Source organism: Paralichthys olivaceus, chromosome 4 (genome assembly GCF_024713975.1).
Source record: "Paralichthys olivaceus isolate ysfri-2021 chromosome 4, ASM2471397v2, whole genome shotgun sequence".
Classification (NCBI taxonomy): domain Eukaryota; kingdom Metazoa; phylum Chordata; class Actinopteri; order Pleuronectiformes; family Paralichthyidae; genus Paralichthys; species Paralichthys olivaceus.
The window spans coordinates 23,979,117-23,998,743 of record NC_091096.1 but is presented as its reverse complement, the minus strand read 5'-3'; the positions used below and the strand labels follow the sequence as shown (position 1 = coordinate 23,998,743).

Below are 19,627 nucleotides of genomic sequence, written 5' to 3'. Positions count from 1 at the left end.
ATATATATATGTGTGTGTGTGTGTGTGTGTACCTCCGTGTTTTACATATGAGTTATATTCAAGAAACTTCACACAGTAGTGTTGCTGAGGCCAAAAGATTTCAGGCAACACCAGCAGCTCTCCTCACAACACTGACTTCCTCTTGTTCACAAGAAAAAAAAAACACACACTGCCAAGTCTGCGCCACAGGGATGAGCTGTCTGATGCACGCTGCGTGGGAGATCTCTGGGAGGAGAAGGTGACCGAGCACATCATTTTCTAAACCACGTGAGAAGTTTTACTTGGCTTCACAGTTTTGTTCCATTATTGAGAGAAAGTATGTCCTGTTTAACACTAGGTGGCAGCAGAGTTTAGTCCAGTCCACTTACAGCAAGGCTTCATACTGCATCCATGTTATGTTATGTTTATGTCATTTGCCGTGTACATATTTGCTTACAAAGACTATTTAGAGTTTTTTTCTTCCAGATATTAAGCTGAACAAACTGAAGTTTGGAGAGCGAGGACAGAATGGTGAAGAAAGTCTGTTACAGTTGTATGTGTCATTGATGTGAACTCATCTCTATAGCATCACATGTAATTCACAGTAAATGAATATGTCAGTTATTGCCATGCCTCTTGGACATTTGCTCCTCTTCGTTTTAAAGCATGGTGCAGCTCTCATTCTGAAAATGTGTAATAATCATCTTTCATCCAAAAGCACTGGGGAAAAAATTAAAACATATTCAGACTGTTTTAGTGCTAATGCATTTTGAGGGACTGAAGCTCACAAAACAATATTCATTATTTGTTATCTTAACATGCACCGCCATGGTAGACTGATGAAAGTCTATAAATAAGCTTAGTTTTATAAATCACTTACAACCGAACTGCTCACTACATTTAGCATTCTCACAAAAATGAAAGAACAGTGAGGAATAAACTGTAACGTATAGATTGTTTTTTCTTTAGAATTAAAAAAAAAAGTCAAATTATTTAAATATTGTCTGTTATTTTGTGTGGCCTATTTAGCATGTCAAGCTATCAAACCTTAAACCTCAACAAACTACTGGAGTGTTTGGCCAATGAAAACAAGCTTTTTCTGTTTATAATTGTATATAAAGATGGAAAACATATCTTTACTTCCACCCACTATCTAGACACGAGACAGTCTCAGCTGTCTTTAAAGCATCAAATAACTAATTCAAACCAAGTTTAGTGGAAAAACACCTACATATACATCAACATGATAAGAAGTACTTGACGGAAACTTTCACTTTTTAGTTTGGTCTGTCTCCCAACAATTAACATGGAGGAAGCAGGATTTATGACCTATACCATCGACAACCACCATGTGGCGATCATGGCTGGCCATTTGTCTGCACCTTAGGTGAGCAGTCATGTCATCCATCATTATATACAGTCAGTGGTTTAAACTGACAGTTTCCTCATTGCACACTTTCTTTAAAGGTTCAGTGTGTAGAATTTAGTGACATCCAGAGGTGAAGTGTCACGTTGCAGCTGAATACTCCTCATTTTCACATGAAAGAGAACCTGTGGTGAACTTCAGTTGTCATTTAAACTCAATAGGTTTTAGTTTGTCCAGTTTGGACGACAGTAAAAAAAACATGGCGGCCTCCATATAGAGAACCCCCCTCCATGTAAATATAAAGTATTTAAATATAAAGGTTCCATTCTATGGTAGAGAAAACAACAATTCATACAACTTAGATGAAACACACCGGTGAAAACATCACTAGGATTATTTTATATTCAATTTCTGCCAAAAATCCCTTTCACCTAAATCTTACACACTGGACCTTTAAGTGTAGTTAAATTATAATGTTGTAGGTTGGGTTAAAGGTTAAAATCTGTTTTGGTAGGATTTTTTTCATAGATTTTTTTATAATCTAAAGTCATCCCAGGTTTAATAATGTGTACTTGTTTAGCTCACTTTGTTTGTTTTGTTTCTTAAACTAAATTTGAGACACATTTTTGAAAGCATCCCTTGCAAGCAACATGTGTATTGAAGCTTCACCTAACTTTGAGTGCAGCGTTCAGGATCACAGATGTATTATATGTTTTATACAGAGTATACAGTGCTATTTAACAGCCCAAACTATGAATTAGTAACTTAATCATTATTCTGCAAAGTGATTTTCAGCCTGCAGAGAATTGCATCCTCTTGTTTTTTCAGCCAAAGACTGAAAACAGTTGATATTTTGGCCTGATTCTACTCACTATTGAAAACTCTTTTTTTCTCCATAGAGAAAAGAAGTGGATGGAAATGTCATCAATGAATCAAATACACAGCTTCCAAATAATGCATTCACAATGCAGCTTTATTTGTAGAGATGTATAAACCAAGTTATTATCATTAAAAACACCAATAAACGAGCTGATCTCGTTTTTAAACAGGACATTGAGATGAACACGTCTGGTGCGGTCCTTCCGTTGCAGCTGTGCGCGCTCCCGCGAGGTGCATACGCGTCTCGGCGGGGAGGCAGAATTCGGCACGACACCTGTGAGGTCATCGCGGAGGCGGAGCCCCCGCAGCCCTGAGATGTGCATGAGAGGGAGTGGAGGTTTGGAGAGAGACAGCTGACTGAGGGTCCGAGCTGCTCTGAGTCTGGTGCTGCAGGAGCTGCAGGACTTTAGAGCAGGAGACCAGCGACGAGGAAACAGTAAGTTCAGCCTGAGACAATCGAAGCTGTGGACTCAGAGTTGTCCTGTTGTGAAGCCTCAGTGTGTGTGTGTGTGTGTGTGTGTGTGTGTGTGTGTGTGTGTGTGTGTGTGTGTGTGTGTGTGTGTTAGTAAAGCAGTTTTTAATGGGCTGTGATGTTACTGCAGGGGTTTCACTGTCTTCAGCTTCAGTGGCTGCATCGTGATGGTTTAAACTCATTGTGGGATTATGATGTTTTTTTACTTTAAGTGCAGTAAGTGTTGTACATGATTCTCACTGATATCTGTGTTATTACCACTTGCATGATCCCACTACATCTAGAGCTGAAACACTTAGTTGATGAACTCCTGTGAACTGAACACACTTGAGTTTTGTTATGTCACCTTGGCCTCTGTGAGCCTTTTCTTTTCCTTTGCCCTTCCATTGACTAAACAATGAACTGATTCATTTGAATAATTGCAAGTAGATTAATGAATAATGTGAAACAACCATTAAGTGCAGCCCTTGTTACATTCTCTGCAACAAGTTGCACCAACTGCAGGTATTCATGCAACTATGAGTTGGATGGATGTTTTTGATATATAGAAAATGTCGGCCTGAAGATAATTCATTGCATTTAAATCTGGAACTTTTGTTTTTCTGGTGTGTGCATGTAGTGAAGCTGAGTGCTGCAGAAAAGGGCTGAGGAGAGGCAGCCGACATTCTTATAAACTGACATTTTGACCTTTTCAGCCAATGCATATCCCCTGCAGCAGCAGGTGGGACACGTCTGACTTCCATTAAGGTGGAAGTCCCACCAACCCTTCTTAAAACACAGTGGTGCTTACATTGAGATAATGTGGGTTTTGTGAACAGTGATTTAGTAAAAAAAAAATATCATAATGATAATTGATTTTGTGCAAAAACATCAGGCAGCAGATGTTTCAGATTTCAAAGTTTCTCCTTCACCCGAGAAATAATTTGTTTTCTGGAAAAACTCTAAGGAATGAGCTCATCTCAGGTCCGCATGCATCTTCACAGTTGAACCTGTCGTTTAATGTAAATGCTGACGGTGGTTGTTTTAATGACAACACACTGGCACTGACACATTGTGAGCAGACCCCGAGGCTGTGGACTCCACTGCATCTGCTCGCTCTGTTACGTGTGTTGTTTCGAGCTTGTGCAACCACTGCCACGTTACAGAGAGGAAAGGAGCTCTGCAGCTGAGCCATCATCAGCCAGATGTTTTTCACACAAAAGCAGCAAAGTTTGATTTATTGCAAGACACACAGCTTTTGACGAATTGGTGCGTAATAGTGGTTTTGTGCATATTTTTTGAAATGTGCATGGGTTTGACTGACAGCGGACTCTTGGTTACATCACTCTTTGACTTATTCTCTGTCTTGAGAGGCAGGTAGGAGTTGGGGCCATTTATCATTATTTCTGATGGGAGTTTGGCTTTACCTCACCTGCTGGTGTCTGTCAGGCTCCACTCAAACTTCTCTAGGACTCAAAGTGAACCATCACCTGTCTGCACGCAGTGATATACAGTAAGCTGCAGGAGTCAAAAGGCATCAGCAAGTAATAAGTATCATGCAATACTTAAGTGTGAGGAATATTAAAAAAATAAGGAAATTCGACAAATACGAATGTACCTAATATATAGTTTAAAGACAGGACAAATATGTGCGGTGTGAGAATATGTACAGTGAATGGATTACTACTACTATTACTTCTATTACTACTAATAATAATAACTTTATTTGGTTAGCACCCTTTCACCTCGATACAAGTTTAGGTATTTTACATCATCTGTTGATTTATCACAGTCGTACAGGAAGCCTTAGCAAATGGAAACCTTTGTTATAAAATTGTTGCCATTTGCTGTTTTAATGAATAATGAATAATGCCTTGCTGACTGGAAAGTAACGTGTTCTACTTTTACACACAGTCTGCAGTTTGCTGTAAAGGAAAAAAAAAATGAAACTGACTGTGGCACAACTAAAACCACATATCTTGTGGGTTTTAATTCTAAAGCTGCAAACGTAAATGTTTAATCACCTTATAAAGATATGCAATCATCTAGCCCACGTCTAGCAGACACTGACCAACATTTGCATTTATTTGGAGCCATTTTTTGGGGCTCCCGACATCCCTCTCATTCACAACAGTAAACATCATGATTCGGTTCAACCTGGCCAAAGGATTTGGTAAAGACAAAATGCTGAAGAGCTCAGTTGTTTAAGGATATATTGAATTGACAAAGGCTCTGTTGGTCTGAAGGAAGCTGCAGGGTTGAGTGATGATTCTCAGTTACGTTCTCAAGACACGTAGTCATTTAATGTCGACATAAACAATTATTTCTTTAACTTTATTTACATAGTATGTCTCAGGCTGTCCTCAGGCAGTTATGCTTCAGAAATAGAAACGCACAAAAACCTTTATGTGTACAAATCGATGAACATCTCCTCCCATTCTTCTTCTTCAGTCTGATCCTCTGTGACGTGCAGAACAGATGCCTCTGTGAACAACCATCTGAGACGTCACCAAGAGTTTTCATGACTGCTGCTCTCTCTTCATCTTTTCAACAGTGCCAACCAAAATGCTGACCACCAACTACCTGCCTTGCTGCACCGTCATCCTATCAGTGCTATTAAAGCTGACCCTTGCCCAGTATGAGCACCTGGGCTACCCGCCGGGCTACCCGGACCCAGAGCAGGAACAGTACTCAGCCCCTCAGCTGTCACCAGACACACCCAGGATCCAGCTCCGATTAGCTGGAGATAAGAGGAAGCACAACGAGGGCCGCGTGGAGGTTTTCTACAACGCCGAGTGGGGAACTGTGTGTGATGACGACTTCACTATCCACTCCGCTCAGGTGGTGTGTCGGGAGCTGGGCTACCTGGAAGCCATCTCATGGTCTCCTTCCTCGAAATATGGGAAAGGACAAGGTGGGTGCTGTAAAGATTAGGATATTATATATATATATATATATATATATATTATATCTGATTTTTACTCTAAGGCTAATACTGTAAGTGCATATTATTGATGTAACCCCTGTGCATGCAACTGTAATATGATTAATCGGAAAAAGGTTCATGGTAAATGTTCCACAGTTTTGGGAGAATGCAGTTTATCATTCACAAGAAATCTATTTTCCAATGTTTCCTTTATTTCCATCATTAAATGGAAAAGTTCCTCCTCAGGGAAGCACTGACAAATCTGTCTTGTGTCTCGTCAGGACCCATCTGGTTCGACAATCTCCACTGCACCGGCAAAGAAAGGACCTTGTCGCTGTGTCCGTCCAACGGGATCGGTGTTTCAGACTGCAAGCACAGCGAAGATGTAGGTGTGGTGTGCAGCGACAAGAGGATTCCAGGATTTAAATTTGTCAACACCTTGCCCAACCATGTGGAGGTAAACATGCATTTTCACTCCAGCCCAAAAACTTTGGGCACGTTTGTTGTTAATGGTATCTCTTTCTGCCCAGAGGATATTTTCTTTGGTGACACCTTGTCAGCTTGCATGGTCACAGCTGGGCTTTTTTAGTTTGTCTGAACAAACACAACATAAGTTCCTAAAGTCCTCTGACAGTGGAGTTTGACACATTATTGCCTTTATCTATATGCTAATTAATGGATATTTGTCATTCAGGCATACCAGTCCGTTACTGTACATAGATGTTACTTGTACATGTATTCAGACATGTTAGTTCAGGAAAAAAAACACAATGATTGGAAAATATTTGGCAGCTTCATGGTTGTTCATCAAGTTTGATATCCAGACTGTATCAGTGATATATTTTAAAACATATCTTACAATTGAAGCCGAAATAATTCCAGAGAATCTGCAGGTCTTGAAAAGTCTTTAAAAATATATATTAGTATTATTATTACTAGATTTTTTCATACATTTCTTCATTTATCAGAAAATTCGACCACCTGATTATAAAGTCCGACTGTGCACAAGCAAAGAATGACAAGATGTTGGGACTCTCATTTCAGTCCTATTTGCTCACAACATGTAAAGATGAACCTATGCTGCTGCCATGAGAAATACAGTGAGGGATTGCTGGTATAATAAGGGGGAGTGTTTAGAGCTTTAGCCTCACCATGAGATGAAAACCTATGAAAGTGACTCTCATTCAAACATGAGTCTGAAACCTGTCATGTCTGAAAGGAGCTTTAATGTCCTGCACAAAGATGCTCATTCCTAGTTATCCAAGGAAAGACACATTATTCAGTTCTTATTGGATTCCTAATTTAATCTTTTCAATATACGAAAACCTCAGTCCACAGTTAAGCTTTCATCAATGTGTTCATTTAGTGAGGTAGTGATTGATTGGTTTGTGTTGTTAAAGGGAACTGTTGTGTTACTTTGCATTCAGTTGTGGTGTCGTAAAAGATTAAGGTTAAAAAGGGCAACATTTTAGCAGCAAAGGCCAAGTTATCCTGACTTTTTATTCCTGTTGTAAGTCAAGTTCTAAAACTTCAGTAGCCTACATTTCCCAAAGTACAAATTAAATAGCATCTTTTTACACTTTTAAATTCCACTACCCGAGATAACTCTGATGTCATCAGTCTACTGTTTTTTCACTTTTGACAAAGCTCCCCCAGATTCACATTTTAGTTTCCACAGGCTTAGTACGACTCAGAATCTATTTAGACAATAAATCTCCCCTGGTATTTGGCTGGAAATAGCTGTGTACTCTTAGAGTCAATAGCCCAGCCCTACTCCATTACTAATACTCCTCTCTAAATAGCTTGCAGTGAGAGTGTGTCAGTGAAAGTGAAGTTAAACTGGTAATTATTAGGTGTTGCACTCGTAACTGTCGTCTGGAGCTGACGGACCTTTAAGAGCCACCAAAAGCAGAATGTTATCTTTCTGCTCACTGAGCAGGCCTCATGAATCCACATTCCAACGTTATGAGCAAACCGCACAGCAGAGCTCCCTCTCTGCCACTGTCTCTCTGCCCCCCCCCTCTCCCCCTCTCCCCCTCTCCTCTGCTACTTTGGAGAGTAGGAAGTTATAAAGCATTTTTAATATTGTCCTCAAAACATGGACAGCTGAGCTTTTCTTGTCTTTTCCTGAAGCAACAGGTATGAGGGGGAAGTAATTCATAATTGTATGATAACAATATCAATGTGGCAGCAGCAAGGTTTCATCTACAGTAAATGTATGATATAATTACTATTATGAATGCCGGGGGAGTTTTGTTTCACCTCTTTTTTTACCTCAGTTGCACCTTGAGAGGAAAATGTACATATGAAGTCACATTCATACGACACATCCTGAAAGGACCTCTGCTGTCCTGGATAAAGATATGTATCACCAGTTAACACAGAACAACACTTATTACACATTCATTTTCTGTATCTGTATCTGTATGTAATCAAACATAGCGCTAGTCAAACATTGAGGAATAATGTAGATCACATGATGGCACTAAAACAATCATTTGAGAATCAAGGTTATGCTTCACACAGATCTGATGATATCGCTCTTTGCAGTATTATGCATTCATCAACTTTTTTCCACCTCAGCCCAGTTTCAAAACATTTTGGTGAAAAGCTTTTTACATTTTTTAATTCTTGCTGTTCATACTCAGTTGTCTTTATTTGCTCATTTTAACTACACATAGAACTAGCTGATTGGAAACTGAAGCGTTATCCCCTGAATCTGCGGCTGATCTAGATCTAGAGTGAATGACAGTGGGCTGTCCAGGCTAAAACTCTAGAGGTCTGGTTCACGCTCTCTGATCTTTTACCACTGCAGAAAAGCTCTGTACACTATACCTGCTCAGCACCAGACAGGAGAAAGACACTGTCGAGCATTAAGCAGCTTTAGTGGAGACCAAAACTGAGCTATGAGAGAGTGAAGATTGGACTTCTGCTAAATTAAATCAACAACTGGTGATATAAAGTTCATACAAGGTGTTCATATGTTTGTAATAACAATGTAAAAAAAAAAAAACTATTAGAAATTACAAGTTTGAATCCACTTGGGTCTTTAAAAGAGCTGCCTAAGAATAAGTACAAGTAATACAAGCAGTGTAGTGTAAAATGTTTGCAGCACAGCCAAAGTTGTTGCCTTTTTTATTGCACCTACATTACCCACATCTGGATAATGTAGCTAATGTAGCCACAAGCCTGTGTCATCTAACAGAGATGAGGAGTGGGCATGGAAAACTCACTGCACTCTCCACACACCCACACATTTTTGTTTCCATTTTCAAACTAGTCTTCACTTCCACAAATCTCTTTCACATATGCAGTATTACTCCCCAACATATAACATAATCTTAGAGCTGTGGCAGTTGACACTTTTAGCTGACTTCCTGCTCTGAGGTTTACAGACACAAAAGGTAAAGGGATGTCTGGAGGGGTCTAGACGTCTGGAGTCAAGCTGGTTTAGCAGCTAAAAACAAAAAATCAGACTCAGCTTTTCCATTCACTAAAAGGAGCCCACGGACTTATCATCTGGAAGTGGTAATCTGGCCACTCGCCCACGCACATGCTAGGGTGTAATGGCAGGATGACGACATGTCCATGGGGGTTTTTGTGGTACGGAATGATTAGTAGGCATGTCGCGGCACCAGTACTTTCTCAGGTGATGGGAACCGCAGTGCAACGGTCAGCCAGTCAGCCACAGAGGAAATGCCTAGAGAGTGAGCTAAGAAGGAGGCGAAACATGAACCCTCGCATGCACGTGTCGCTGACCTTTGACATGTGAGCTCCAGCTCCACTTTGCGTGCGCTTTGTCTCCTCCGCATTGTTAAAAATAAAAGAGGAGGTGTTACATTTGGAACGTTTCTATTTTGGTCGTTGACTGTGTTCTCATGTGGTTAGGATAGTTCATGGGTTTGCACGGATTCCAGCGACCTCATGTTTAGCTCCGTGCCTCAGTCAGCTGGACAGTAAACATCATGGGTTGACACCCAGTGTTCAGTTCTGCGTCTCTGGAATATTCAGAGCGGCATCTCGCCAGTGTTTATTTGTGCTGTAGGTTCCTGCCGCGCTTTGAGGAAGTCTGCTGCCTCGCCTCAGCATTTCAGTTCATGCAGGAGTGGCATGCATTACATTCCATCTCAAACCTCTTTCAACATTAAGAAATTCTGGGGTTTATGAAATGTGATGGTTGGCAGTGCCAGTTTCCACAATGGCCCAACAGACTGCCCCATTTATCCAAATTATATGAACAGGGACTCAGTCACATTTCTCCACCTTAGTTGTTCCAATGAGCGCACAGGAGGGACAGAAGCAGCAGTCAGAAACATCTGAGGAAAGAAAGAGGGGTATTCTCCACCACTTGACCTCATGGGCAAATGACAACTTGTGTGTCATTGTGTGTAGACTGGCAACATTACAGAGATGTCTGTCAGCAGTGCAGAATGCCTTCAGAGATGTAATTAGGGCTGAGAATCATAATCGCTTTAGCCACCGTCGGCGCAAACATCTTCAATTATAAGTCATCAAAAGCTTTTGAAAAGGGAAAAAATGGTGATAATGATGGACTCACAAACTGGTGTGGTCTGCTTTTCAAGTATATTTTAATTACCTTCATTTCCACTGGGGAATGCATCCAAATCTCCCAGTGTCACCTATGTTTCACGATTGCTGCTTTCAGACATGCACTGCACCCCACAGATCCTTCTCCGGAGGGGATGCAAACGTCTGAGTGACAGGCTCCGGATTATCCACCTGACTCCCTCGTATAAAGTCCGGGGAATTTAATGTGAGAAAACTGCAGGAGATCCCCCGCTGGATTCACCGCAAGCTAGTGGGAGGTTGATGATGTTTCTAGCACGTGACAGTTGAAGAAATGAAAAAAAACTAAACAAAAAGAAAAAAAATCTGTCACGGCAAAGAAGCGTAGAAGACAGCGACAGAGATGCCGATGTCGGTGTCGAGGTGTTGTAAACAAAAATCTCCTCAGTGGAATTACTATGTCACTTCCTGCCTCTGCACCTGGCTGCTCACCTGATTTATGCAGAGGATTTGTTGCTGCTGTGAAAGCATCTGTGCAGAGAACCTCCTGCACGTGTGAAAGGCAAACTGCTTTGGTGACATCAGCCATCACTGTCTTACCCTCCATAGTCCATACCCTCCCTCCCTTCATCTCTTCTGTTTGAAGAGGGATCACTCACTTGTTTCAGTGTTTTTAAAAGGAGTGTGTTCGGTGGTTTTCTGATATTTCAGTAAAACCTTTCTAGATCTTGAATTTGTTCGGTGAAAGCAGCACCAGTGATCACAGCTCATTGTAAAAAACCTGGAGAGAGGAGGAAGATTTTGGTTATAACAGATGCCTAAAAGCCAATTGACACGTCCCATGATGCTTAGCTCAGTTATCCTCTGAGAGACTGCTCTCCTGTTCTGACAGATCAGCTGTAGGTGTTGTGTATGAACATGTAGGGATGAAATCACTGTTTGGGGATTAACAGAACCAAAGCCCTTCTCTTTATCTCTTTTCTTCTTTTACTGCAGCCTTTCTCTTCCTCTCCCTCCGTCCTCTCTTTCTCCACTGCCCTCTCTCCTGCAAGCAGCCACAAAGTCCCACCAAGCAGATTTTACGACTCCCATTTTCTTCCCTTTAGTAATTTTTTTTCCCTCGGAGGCCTTTAGGTCAACTCTTCCACTTTTCCTCCCTGTAAACCTCCAACCATGTTGTGGTGTGGCTGTCGTAAATAAGCCCGTCAGCAGGTTTGTGCTGCTGACTTGGGTCGACATGACTCCCCACATTGTTACAATGCTTTTATAAATATGAAATTATTTTTCACGTTGCTGGAAGATGTTTCTGTAGTGAGGTAAAAGTTTTCACCCAGAGGCATCACATTCCCACAGTACTATGCAGGCGGATGTTTAGCCTCTGGAGAATTAAGATCTCTACTCTGAGAGGAGTGTGTAGCTTGCTTTTAAATATTGTGCTTGTCCAGAAACATGGATTTTAAGATCTTAATTGTTCTCAGACCGACAAGTAATCTCAGATTATTCTGATTGATTGTATGTTTTTCTTGTTGAACAAATTGGCCACGTTCAATTAATTGACTGTGTGAGCTTGTCTGGTGTTTTTTCACCACGGCTGTCCATCTGTTCTCTGTCACAATGTGTAACATGTGTTATACAAGGGTTGAGAAAAAGTAATCTGACCTGAAGTCAAGATTAGTTACATTTGAAGTCGTATTTTAAACTAATCTCTGGATTTGGAGCTGGGAATGTTTGTCAAACTATTATTTCAAAGCTTGTTAGTGGACCATGAGTTGGTATTTTTTTAAGCAGCTTGTGTGGTGTTAGGATGGATAATGTCAGTCATGATATTCAGTCTGACTATGGTCCAGGACATTCATATCCTGTTCAGGAAGAAATGTAATAACTATGGTGATCCCATTTTGTGCCACATCCAGCTCGAAATATATTATTTTCTATACTTATATAAATCCCCATCGGCCTCAACTTTCCTCAACATTTTTTGTTGTTTAGCACAGCACTGGTGCAGGTCTGCCTGCTGAGGACTATGTGCTTGTCTAGTGAACGCACACAGTGAAAGTGGGATCTGCTGAGTTTTTGTTCAATCCTGCCCTTCTGCAGAGGACAGTAAAAACCGAGAGAGCGAGTGAGCAATGGGGCAGTTAGCGCTGCACACAATACATATTCCTGTTGTGGAAACATTTTCGTGTCATTATGAAACCTTGGCAGATTACAGTATGGCTGCACTGTCTCGGTAAATAATTGGGAACACTGGAGTCATCCATAGTTCAAAAATGCCTTTTCGAGTTATCTCTGCATCCTATTGCACTGTAGACACAACCTTGAACTAAAATCGCCTATGATTTTGTGGTAGAAATTATGACATCATATGCTGAGGCACAAAGATGCAGCTAATAAGACAAGAAACATGATCTAATTTAGATTAACCAATCATTCTTCACAATATGGTATAAGTGATGTGATGATAGTCAGTAATGGCATCACTGAAATATTTGTTTTAGCCAACAGTTTACAGGCCTGAGTGTGCATACCTCAGGTTTTGTGCTCTGGCTCTGATGGTGAAATCCACAGATATACAGTACACATACAGTACAGAGGAAGAAGAGAGAAAACACAACAGCTGTGTACATTCAGCTCTGAACAATGTCTCATCGGTTTAAGCAGCTGCTGTGTATTTAGTGTCACTCTGCAAATTTTGTCTGCTCAAAAATTTATAATGTACGTTGCTGTCAACAGATAAAAATGCTTTTACTTTGAAGCACCAACTGAGACCAGCCGTGTCACCGTCCAGATCCATGTGTGTCTTTATCTTCCACATGTTTTTATGTCACGTAAAAGCAGTTCATTTCCATTCAATCATTCATAGTCCACACATCGGTTTGGTGTTTGTCACGACTCTGTGAAACATCTGTTTTCAGTTTGTTATAACAAAAGGCTCTTTTTAATGGACTCTAAAGGAGGAACTGCACACTTCGACGCAGAATTCTCTGCATTCTGCAAAGTCTGGGACAACACATCAGCGCTGGGTTTTAATTAGACATGTTTTTAAAGTTGGGAAAGGGACTTGTGACAATGTTGAGAACAGACAAAGTCAGTCGGCTCACTGACATTCTCAGGAACAGGCTTATAACTCAATAGCACACTGTATATGAACCCAGTGAGTTATTTTGCTGCAGATGTGAGGTGATTTCTGCTGGCAGAGTGTTTTGCTGAAGACCTTTATTGGAACCATATGTTCCTAAGCTCCATGCACTGGAAACTGTGACTGTAGAAGACTTGTGTACGGTAGTAAGTGAAAAAGAGACTGAAGGAAACCAAAGGTAACTGAAACTCTGAAACTCGTGAGCAGAAGCAAAGAAATGACGAGGACTTTGGTTTTCGTCCATCCTCTCTTTACCACAGACTTTCCTTCATTCGGGGAAGCCAGAAGGAACCACGAATCCTTCAGGGTTGGCTTCTTGGAACCATTTTCAGAACAACATGTAGGTTTATTGTCATAACAAGATGTTTTTCATGTTATAACATGATATTTTCACATTTTCACAAACTTAGCATCTGCTTTTTATCTTGTTGTAGTTTGAAAACCTCCTCATTATAAAACTTATAAGCACTAAGGAAGAGGTTGTCCAAACCTCTGCAGGTAGTGTTTCTTGTCATTGATTTGCTGGAGGGGCACAGACTGCTCCATGTAGAACTTAATGAGTCATATTCATTGACTTATCTATTCTCCACATGTTTCATCATGCTAATTTAATATTTAGGCCATGACAATATCGTGATTTATCATCATATTTATCTTGTTATAAGGTAAAATGTTTGATTCAGAGATTTGCCTCTGTACTTTTGACAGTACGTCAGGGACAATGAAATTCTTTCCATTTGTCAAAATAAAGAGCGGATGTTGCCTTTCTTTATTTTGGACTAAAACAATAACTATGGAAGGGTTATTTTAACAATGGCGTCTTTGTAGCCACTTACCTAAAGCTCAAGTGTGTAAGATTTAGGTGAAAGGGATCTATCGGCAGAGAATAATCCTAGTGATGTTTTCACTACTGTTTTTCATCTAAATTGTACAAATTGTTGTTTTCTTTATCCAAAAATCATATATTATATTTAAACACTTTATATTTACATGGAGGGCGTCCTCTCTACAGAGGCTGCCATGTTTTTTACAGTAGGCCAGACTGGACAAACTTAACACCTTTTGAGTTCTTATGACAACTGGTTTACACAGGTTCTCTCTCATGTTTGGAAGGGGAGGGTGAGGTGACAGTGGCCAGTGTTGAGCAGAAGTCCGGTAGCCTCTTATTCCACCGTGCAACTTCAATCGTCCAGACACAGGCAGCAGGAGTGCAGTCAGTTATGGTAAACCTCTGGAGTATAATACAATAAATAGTGTAGGTCAATCCTCAAAAAGCTTCATCATTAATCATGGAGACCTTAACAAATAGCCCTACTTTAAATGGAAAAAAAGAGATTAATCTGTAGGTTTCTCAATGAAGCAGTGTGCTTGATTCACTGAGTTGTTTTAGTCAGAGATCACTTCACTCTGTAACAACCTTCAGAACTGGTGATGACTCGTCTGCTTTGATATGATTCATAGCTATAGTTTTCTTTATATTTATGCCCTGTGGTCCTCAGACAAGCTGGTATTAAATCATTTGAGCATGTCCCTATTGAGCTGTAACTTATGGCAGCATGGTTTTGCCAACACAGACAGAGAGCTGAACCTCATTTATGTGCAGCTTCAGTGAAGGGAAATAATCTGGTCCCAATACATTTCCTAAATCGCCATCTTCTGATCTCAGCTGTGGAATTCTTTTTTAGTGTTCGCAGATACAGATGGTGTCATTCTGTTAAATGTGAGTAGTGTCACTTAAAGTGATAAACCACAGGAAACTCAGCTCCATGATGAGTATCAGCCTTTTTTTAGATACTTGGAATGTCAAAGCTGCACTATGTGATCATTCTATTTGGCATCAGTCAGCTTTGCAGTGTTTAAGCAATTTTCTGGTTGTTTTGATGTCACAGATCACAGAAGGCTTTTGTATAGTCATCATTCTCATCCGTCTTATTTCCAGCCACAGCAGGAAGCTGTTTTCAGAACAAACATTTACAACAACAAAAACACTAATAACACATAGAATAATGGGCAGCATGGTGTAGCAGTGGTTGGCACTGTCATATTCCAGTGTTCCTGGTCCAAACCTGTCGGGTGATGGGGCCTTTCTATGTAGACTTTATATGTTTTACATGGATGGTTATTTTTCTCTGTATCTCAGCCCTGTGATGGACTGCAGACCTGGCCTCTCACCTCATGTCTGACCTCCGTCACCCCCGAAGGATAATAGATGGATTAACCCACCGTGTGCTACCTGCCCAGTAACAAACAGTCTGACAGACAGGTGTGAGAGTTCAAACACATTCAGATATTTTTCCTAGAACTGGCTGGTGGCTGTTGGGTAATGGAACTGACATGTTAGACAGCCACCCTAAAGGTCTAAAGCTCATTTATGCTGCCTTTACATATGAAAAGAAATAAACAGCAGTCTTAAACTAAATAACCGTCACTGCCCACATACTTCAATGCGTCCTTTATGTCGGCATTGTTCTGAAGCAATAAATTCACTTGAGGGCATCGAGATTTCCCAGCAACAAGGTTGTAATAATGTAAAGGGACAAAAGTGGTCACATTGTAACTAACCCACAATGTCTGTACTTAAAAAGCTCCACTGGGGTTGAAATATCTTTCTCGTGTTCTCTAATTGGCTACACTGCTCCCCATAATTTCCGTGACAGGTTTTGTCTGTTTCGTCCGTTTAAGCTTCCAGAAGACGCGCAGATAAATGAATTAAATGAATGCAGAGTACGGACAAAAGCTTTTTCCATTTTCATATAAGCATCCTACATTTAGCATAAATCACCCTTAACAGATAGCTTACTAAATGTTAATTTTGTTCTTTTGCCCTCAAGTGTAACGACATAGTGCTAGCACTTCTTAAGTCGCAAGATTTAACTTTGATTCCTACAGAACCACTGTGCGGTGTGTCAGGAAATAATGTTTTGCTGCTTCAACCTGTGGCTTCCTGTCTCAACAAGGAAGTTCAGTATTTAGTCTTTATCAAAAGAGAGATTCCATGAGCAGAAATGATGGTTTGTAGCAACAAAGGAGGTATTGAAATGGAAAAACAAATAGTAAAACCCCGAAGTAGCCTCTGTGAGTCGGAGCTGAGTTGCAACAGATTGAGGCACCTTCACCTCGGCTGCATGACTCATCTCACTAATGGCTTTTCCATCTGCACCATTCCTCCCTGACAAGTGAAGACTCAGGGAAGCCCCGCCACCCCCACACCCTTTTCTCCTGACTGTGCCACAACAGGGCAACTCCTGTCGGAAATCCTTTGTGCAGCCAAATAGATTTTTTTGTCTGCAAACAGAAAGGTGAAGGCCAGTTGACCACTGAAATGTATTAAGAGAAATGCAATGGGTGAGGGTGGATTGAGGAGAGGGAGGTTGGATGCTGGCACGTGGACCCAACAAGGAGAAAGTTGGCTCTCATGTTCTGACCTCGAAGCATTCTCAAAAAATAATTGTAGATGTTTTTCTTCACATTTTTACACAGACTCTCTTGCACAAATCTAGGGTTTAGGTTTCTTGTGTCTATGTTTATCCGACATTTGAGCACAGGCATATATGTGTTGGTTCTGGTTGTTTGAGTGTTTAGCTGCCGTCTGCATTTACTTGCTTACTGACTCCCAGCGTGTGGCTCCAACTTGTTTTCTAGAATGTCTGCCACCGAGTCATGTACTGTATACCCACTAAACCCAGACAAGGTCGCCATCCCCACATTTCCACTCATTATCATTTTCCATGATTTCAGCCTGTGTTCAGTTTTATACATCTGTGCAGTCCAGACCTCGTTGCCTCGGACCACAGTGATTAATGTGGTTATCTTTGGGAGAAAATAGCAGAGGTTAGAAAGACTGAGGACTCACAGTTTTCGCTCGGATAGCATCTGCCATTCCCTGAAAGCAAATGCCAATTTAGGAAACCCTCCATTCTCATTATTTGATGCCTAGGTTCGTCTTGGCTGTATATGAGAGGAGAGCGTACCAGTCCAACTGTTGAGCAAGGCAACGTATACCCCCCTTCCAGCCCGACTCCAGCTCCCTCCCCTCAGCCTGCACTGTCACGTAGCACAAGAATGTGGGTTTGGTCTATGGGAGACGAAAATGTTTATTTAATCCCTGCAAAAGTCGGAGAGGGGAAGCCAGGGGCTCTGTTTTTGATGAAATACTAACTTTTACTTTGATGCTCTAATTACTTTTCTGTGTTTTTTGATAAAGCAGTCATTCCTGATTGGACTATCAGTTACAAACATGATGAAAAGTTGTTGAATTGGTTAAACATACGTCATTAGAATCAGAACATAGACCCCAAAATCCTCTGTGTCTCCAGCAGTGTGATGCAAACATAACACAGGCTACATATGTACAGTAGCTATAGAAAACGTGTGCGACAGGATGTAAGGGGATACCCTGAGTACTTCAGAGGCCCACAGGAGAACAGGGGCCCACTTGAAGGCCCCATGAAATGAAAACTACATTTTCTCTGTGTTAATCCTTTGTCTCTGTGTCAATTGGTAATTCATTACATATGTAAAAAAAAAAAAAAAAAAACATCTAAATGTCTGTCTTCCCTCTTCCTTTAAATGTTTTCAACATTTTGATGAATCATCCTGCACTCTGGGGTGTTTGCTCATTCTGCGTCCAACAATAATACTTTCTGGAATTTTTACCTCCCACCACATGACTATAGATCCTGCCAGGGACCCATTCTGTCTGATTCATCTGTTGAATGTACAGGAGTAAGGGAAGGTGATGGATAGAGGTCCTTGAAAACAGAGAGCAGGCTGTCGTCATGACTTTCCATGTTGAGCTGCTATAGTCGCTGTCAACTCTGGAGCAGGGTTAGGACACAATTTAAGTCTTGGCAGCAGCGGTACTAGTGGTTTAGACTTTATACTTTATAAAGTTTTTATGCTAAACTTGTTGGTAAATATTTGTCTTTGTACATCCAGCAAACAGGATACAAGGAGATCATTATGTATTAGTGTTTTCAGCCACTTGACTAGTTTAATCTGATATTCATCCACCTTTTACCTCCATTTTGCTCTCCTCCACTTTCTGAGTGAAACACCTGCTTCCTGTTTCCCTGTGTTCCCCAACGTTTTGTTTGTTGTAAAACCAAATAATGAGAAATGTTAAAAAAGAAACTCCATACACCTAAGGAGTACTGCAGTTAACTTTTTACATGAAACATAGTCATCCAATGTGATAAAAAAATATGGATTTATGCAGTTTAATGTCTTTACAAAGCATTTAAAAAATATCCATGGTTGCATTTGTTTGTGGGAGTATGCAAACCATACAGTGCACCAATAATGTTATTGACTGAAGGCCAATTTACTCAGTTGGTGAAGAATAGGTTGAGCGTAGCCGTGAACAGTAATATGCGCAAAAGCCGGCTGTGGCTCAGGAGGTAGAGTGGGTTGTCCGCTAACCAGAATGTCAGAAAATCGATCCCCTATTCTACATGCAGAAGTGTCCTTTGGTAAAATACTGATCCCCAAATTGCTGAACCACAAAGAGCAGTGCATGACTGATGTATGATAGAGAAAGTGCTGCACACAGATGCACTGTATGAATGTGTGTGTGAATGGGTGGAGACAAAACTGTACAGTAAAGTGCTCTGAGTGGTCATCAAGACTTGAAAAGCTCTATGTAAATACAGAGCGTTTCCTATATACCTACCTAGAAATAAAACCACAAACTACAGTGTTTGGCTGATGCCGCCTGCAACAACTCTGATTGGTCAACTCCATGTCTCCTCAGTGGCCAGATAAGCTCACAAAAGTCAGTCTCCATCTTTCTCAATAAATTCAATGCTCCTACACACTCTTGTTCTTTTTGCTAGGGTCAAACATGGCTCACCACTGTCCTCCTCTGTTTTGAGCAGCTAAACTGTTTGTAAAGACCTTCTACTGGAATATCTTTGGTTTTAATTAAGTGTCCCTGCTGTGTTCCTGTTTGTACTTCCAGGTATCAGTCCCAACAGATAAAAAAAACCCTAATACTGTTTTAAGCAAGTCATTATTTATCACTTAGAATAGTCTATGTTAATGAATGGAAAGTTTTGTGGTCTGTCTAAGTCTTGCATAATTGTCCAAGGCCTGTACTGCTTGTGCCTGGTGCCGATGTTGATGTGGACGACGTGCAGCGGTTGGAAAGAAAAGCTCTTTTGGTAATCTTGTGCTGCACGTGTGCTCACTCTGCTGTTCGTGCATTTTTATCTTTATGGACTGCTTTCCAACAGCACGCTAAAATGTGCTTCACATATAACACTTGAAACACTTCGATACCTGTTGCTTTTAACGCCAAAGACAGGTACAGGGCAGCCGTGTCACAGTGATTAGCGTTAGAAGGGGATTTAGTGTAAAAGT

The 19,627-nt window shown here is 40.8% G+C and overlaps 1 protein-coding gene across 1 annotated transcript in view; it reads left to right on the top strand.

Annotated features, from left to right (window-relative positions):
• The first annotated feature begins 2,528 nt into the window (after positions 1–2,528).
• The window catches only part of loxl2b (lysyl oxidase-like 2b), a 40,066-nt gene continuing 22,967 nt past the window's right edge, over positions 2,529–19,627 (top strand). Inside the window, exons 1-3 of the mRNA XM_020093549.2 lie at positions 2,529–2,660; positions 5,230–5,589; positions 5,883–6,058. Coding sequence (XP_019949108.1) covers position 2,660; positions 5,230–5,589; positions 5,883–6,058 — 537 coding nt within the window. The 5' untranslated portion in view covers positions 2,529–2,659. The remainder of the gene's footprint in view (positions 2,661–5,229; positions 5,590–5,882; positions 6,059–19,627) is intronic.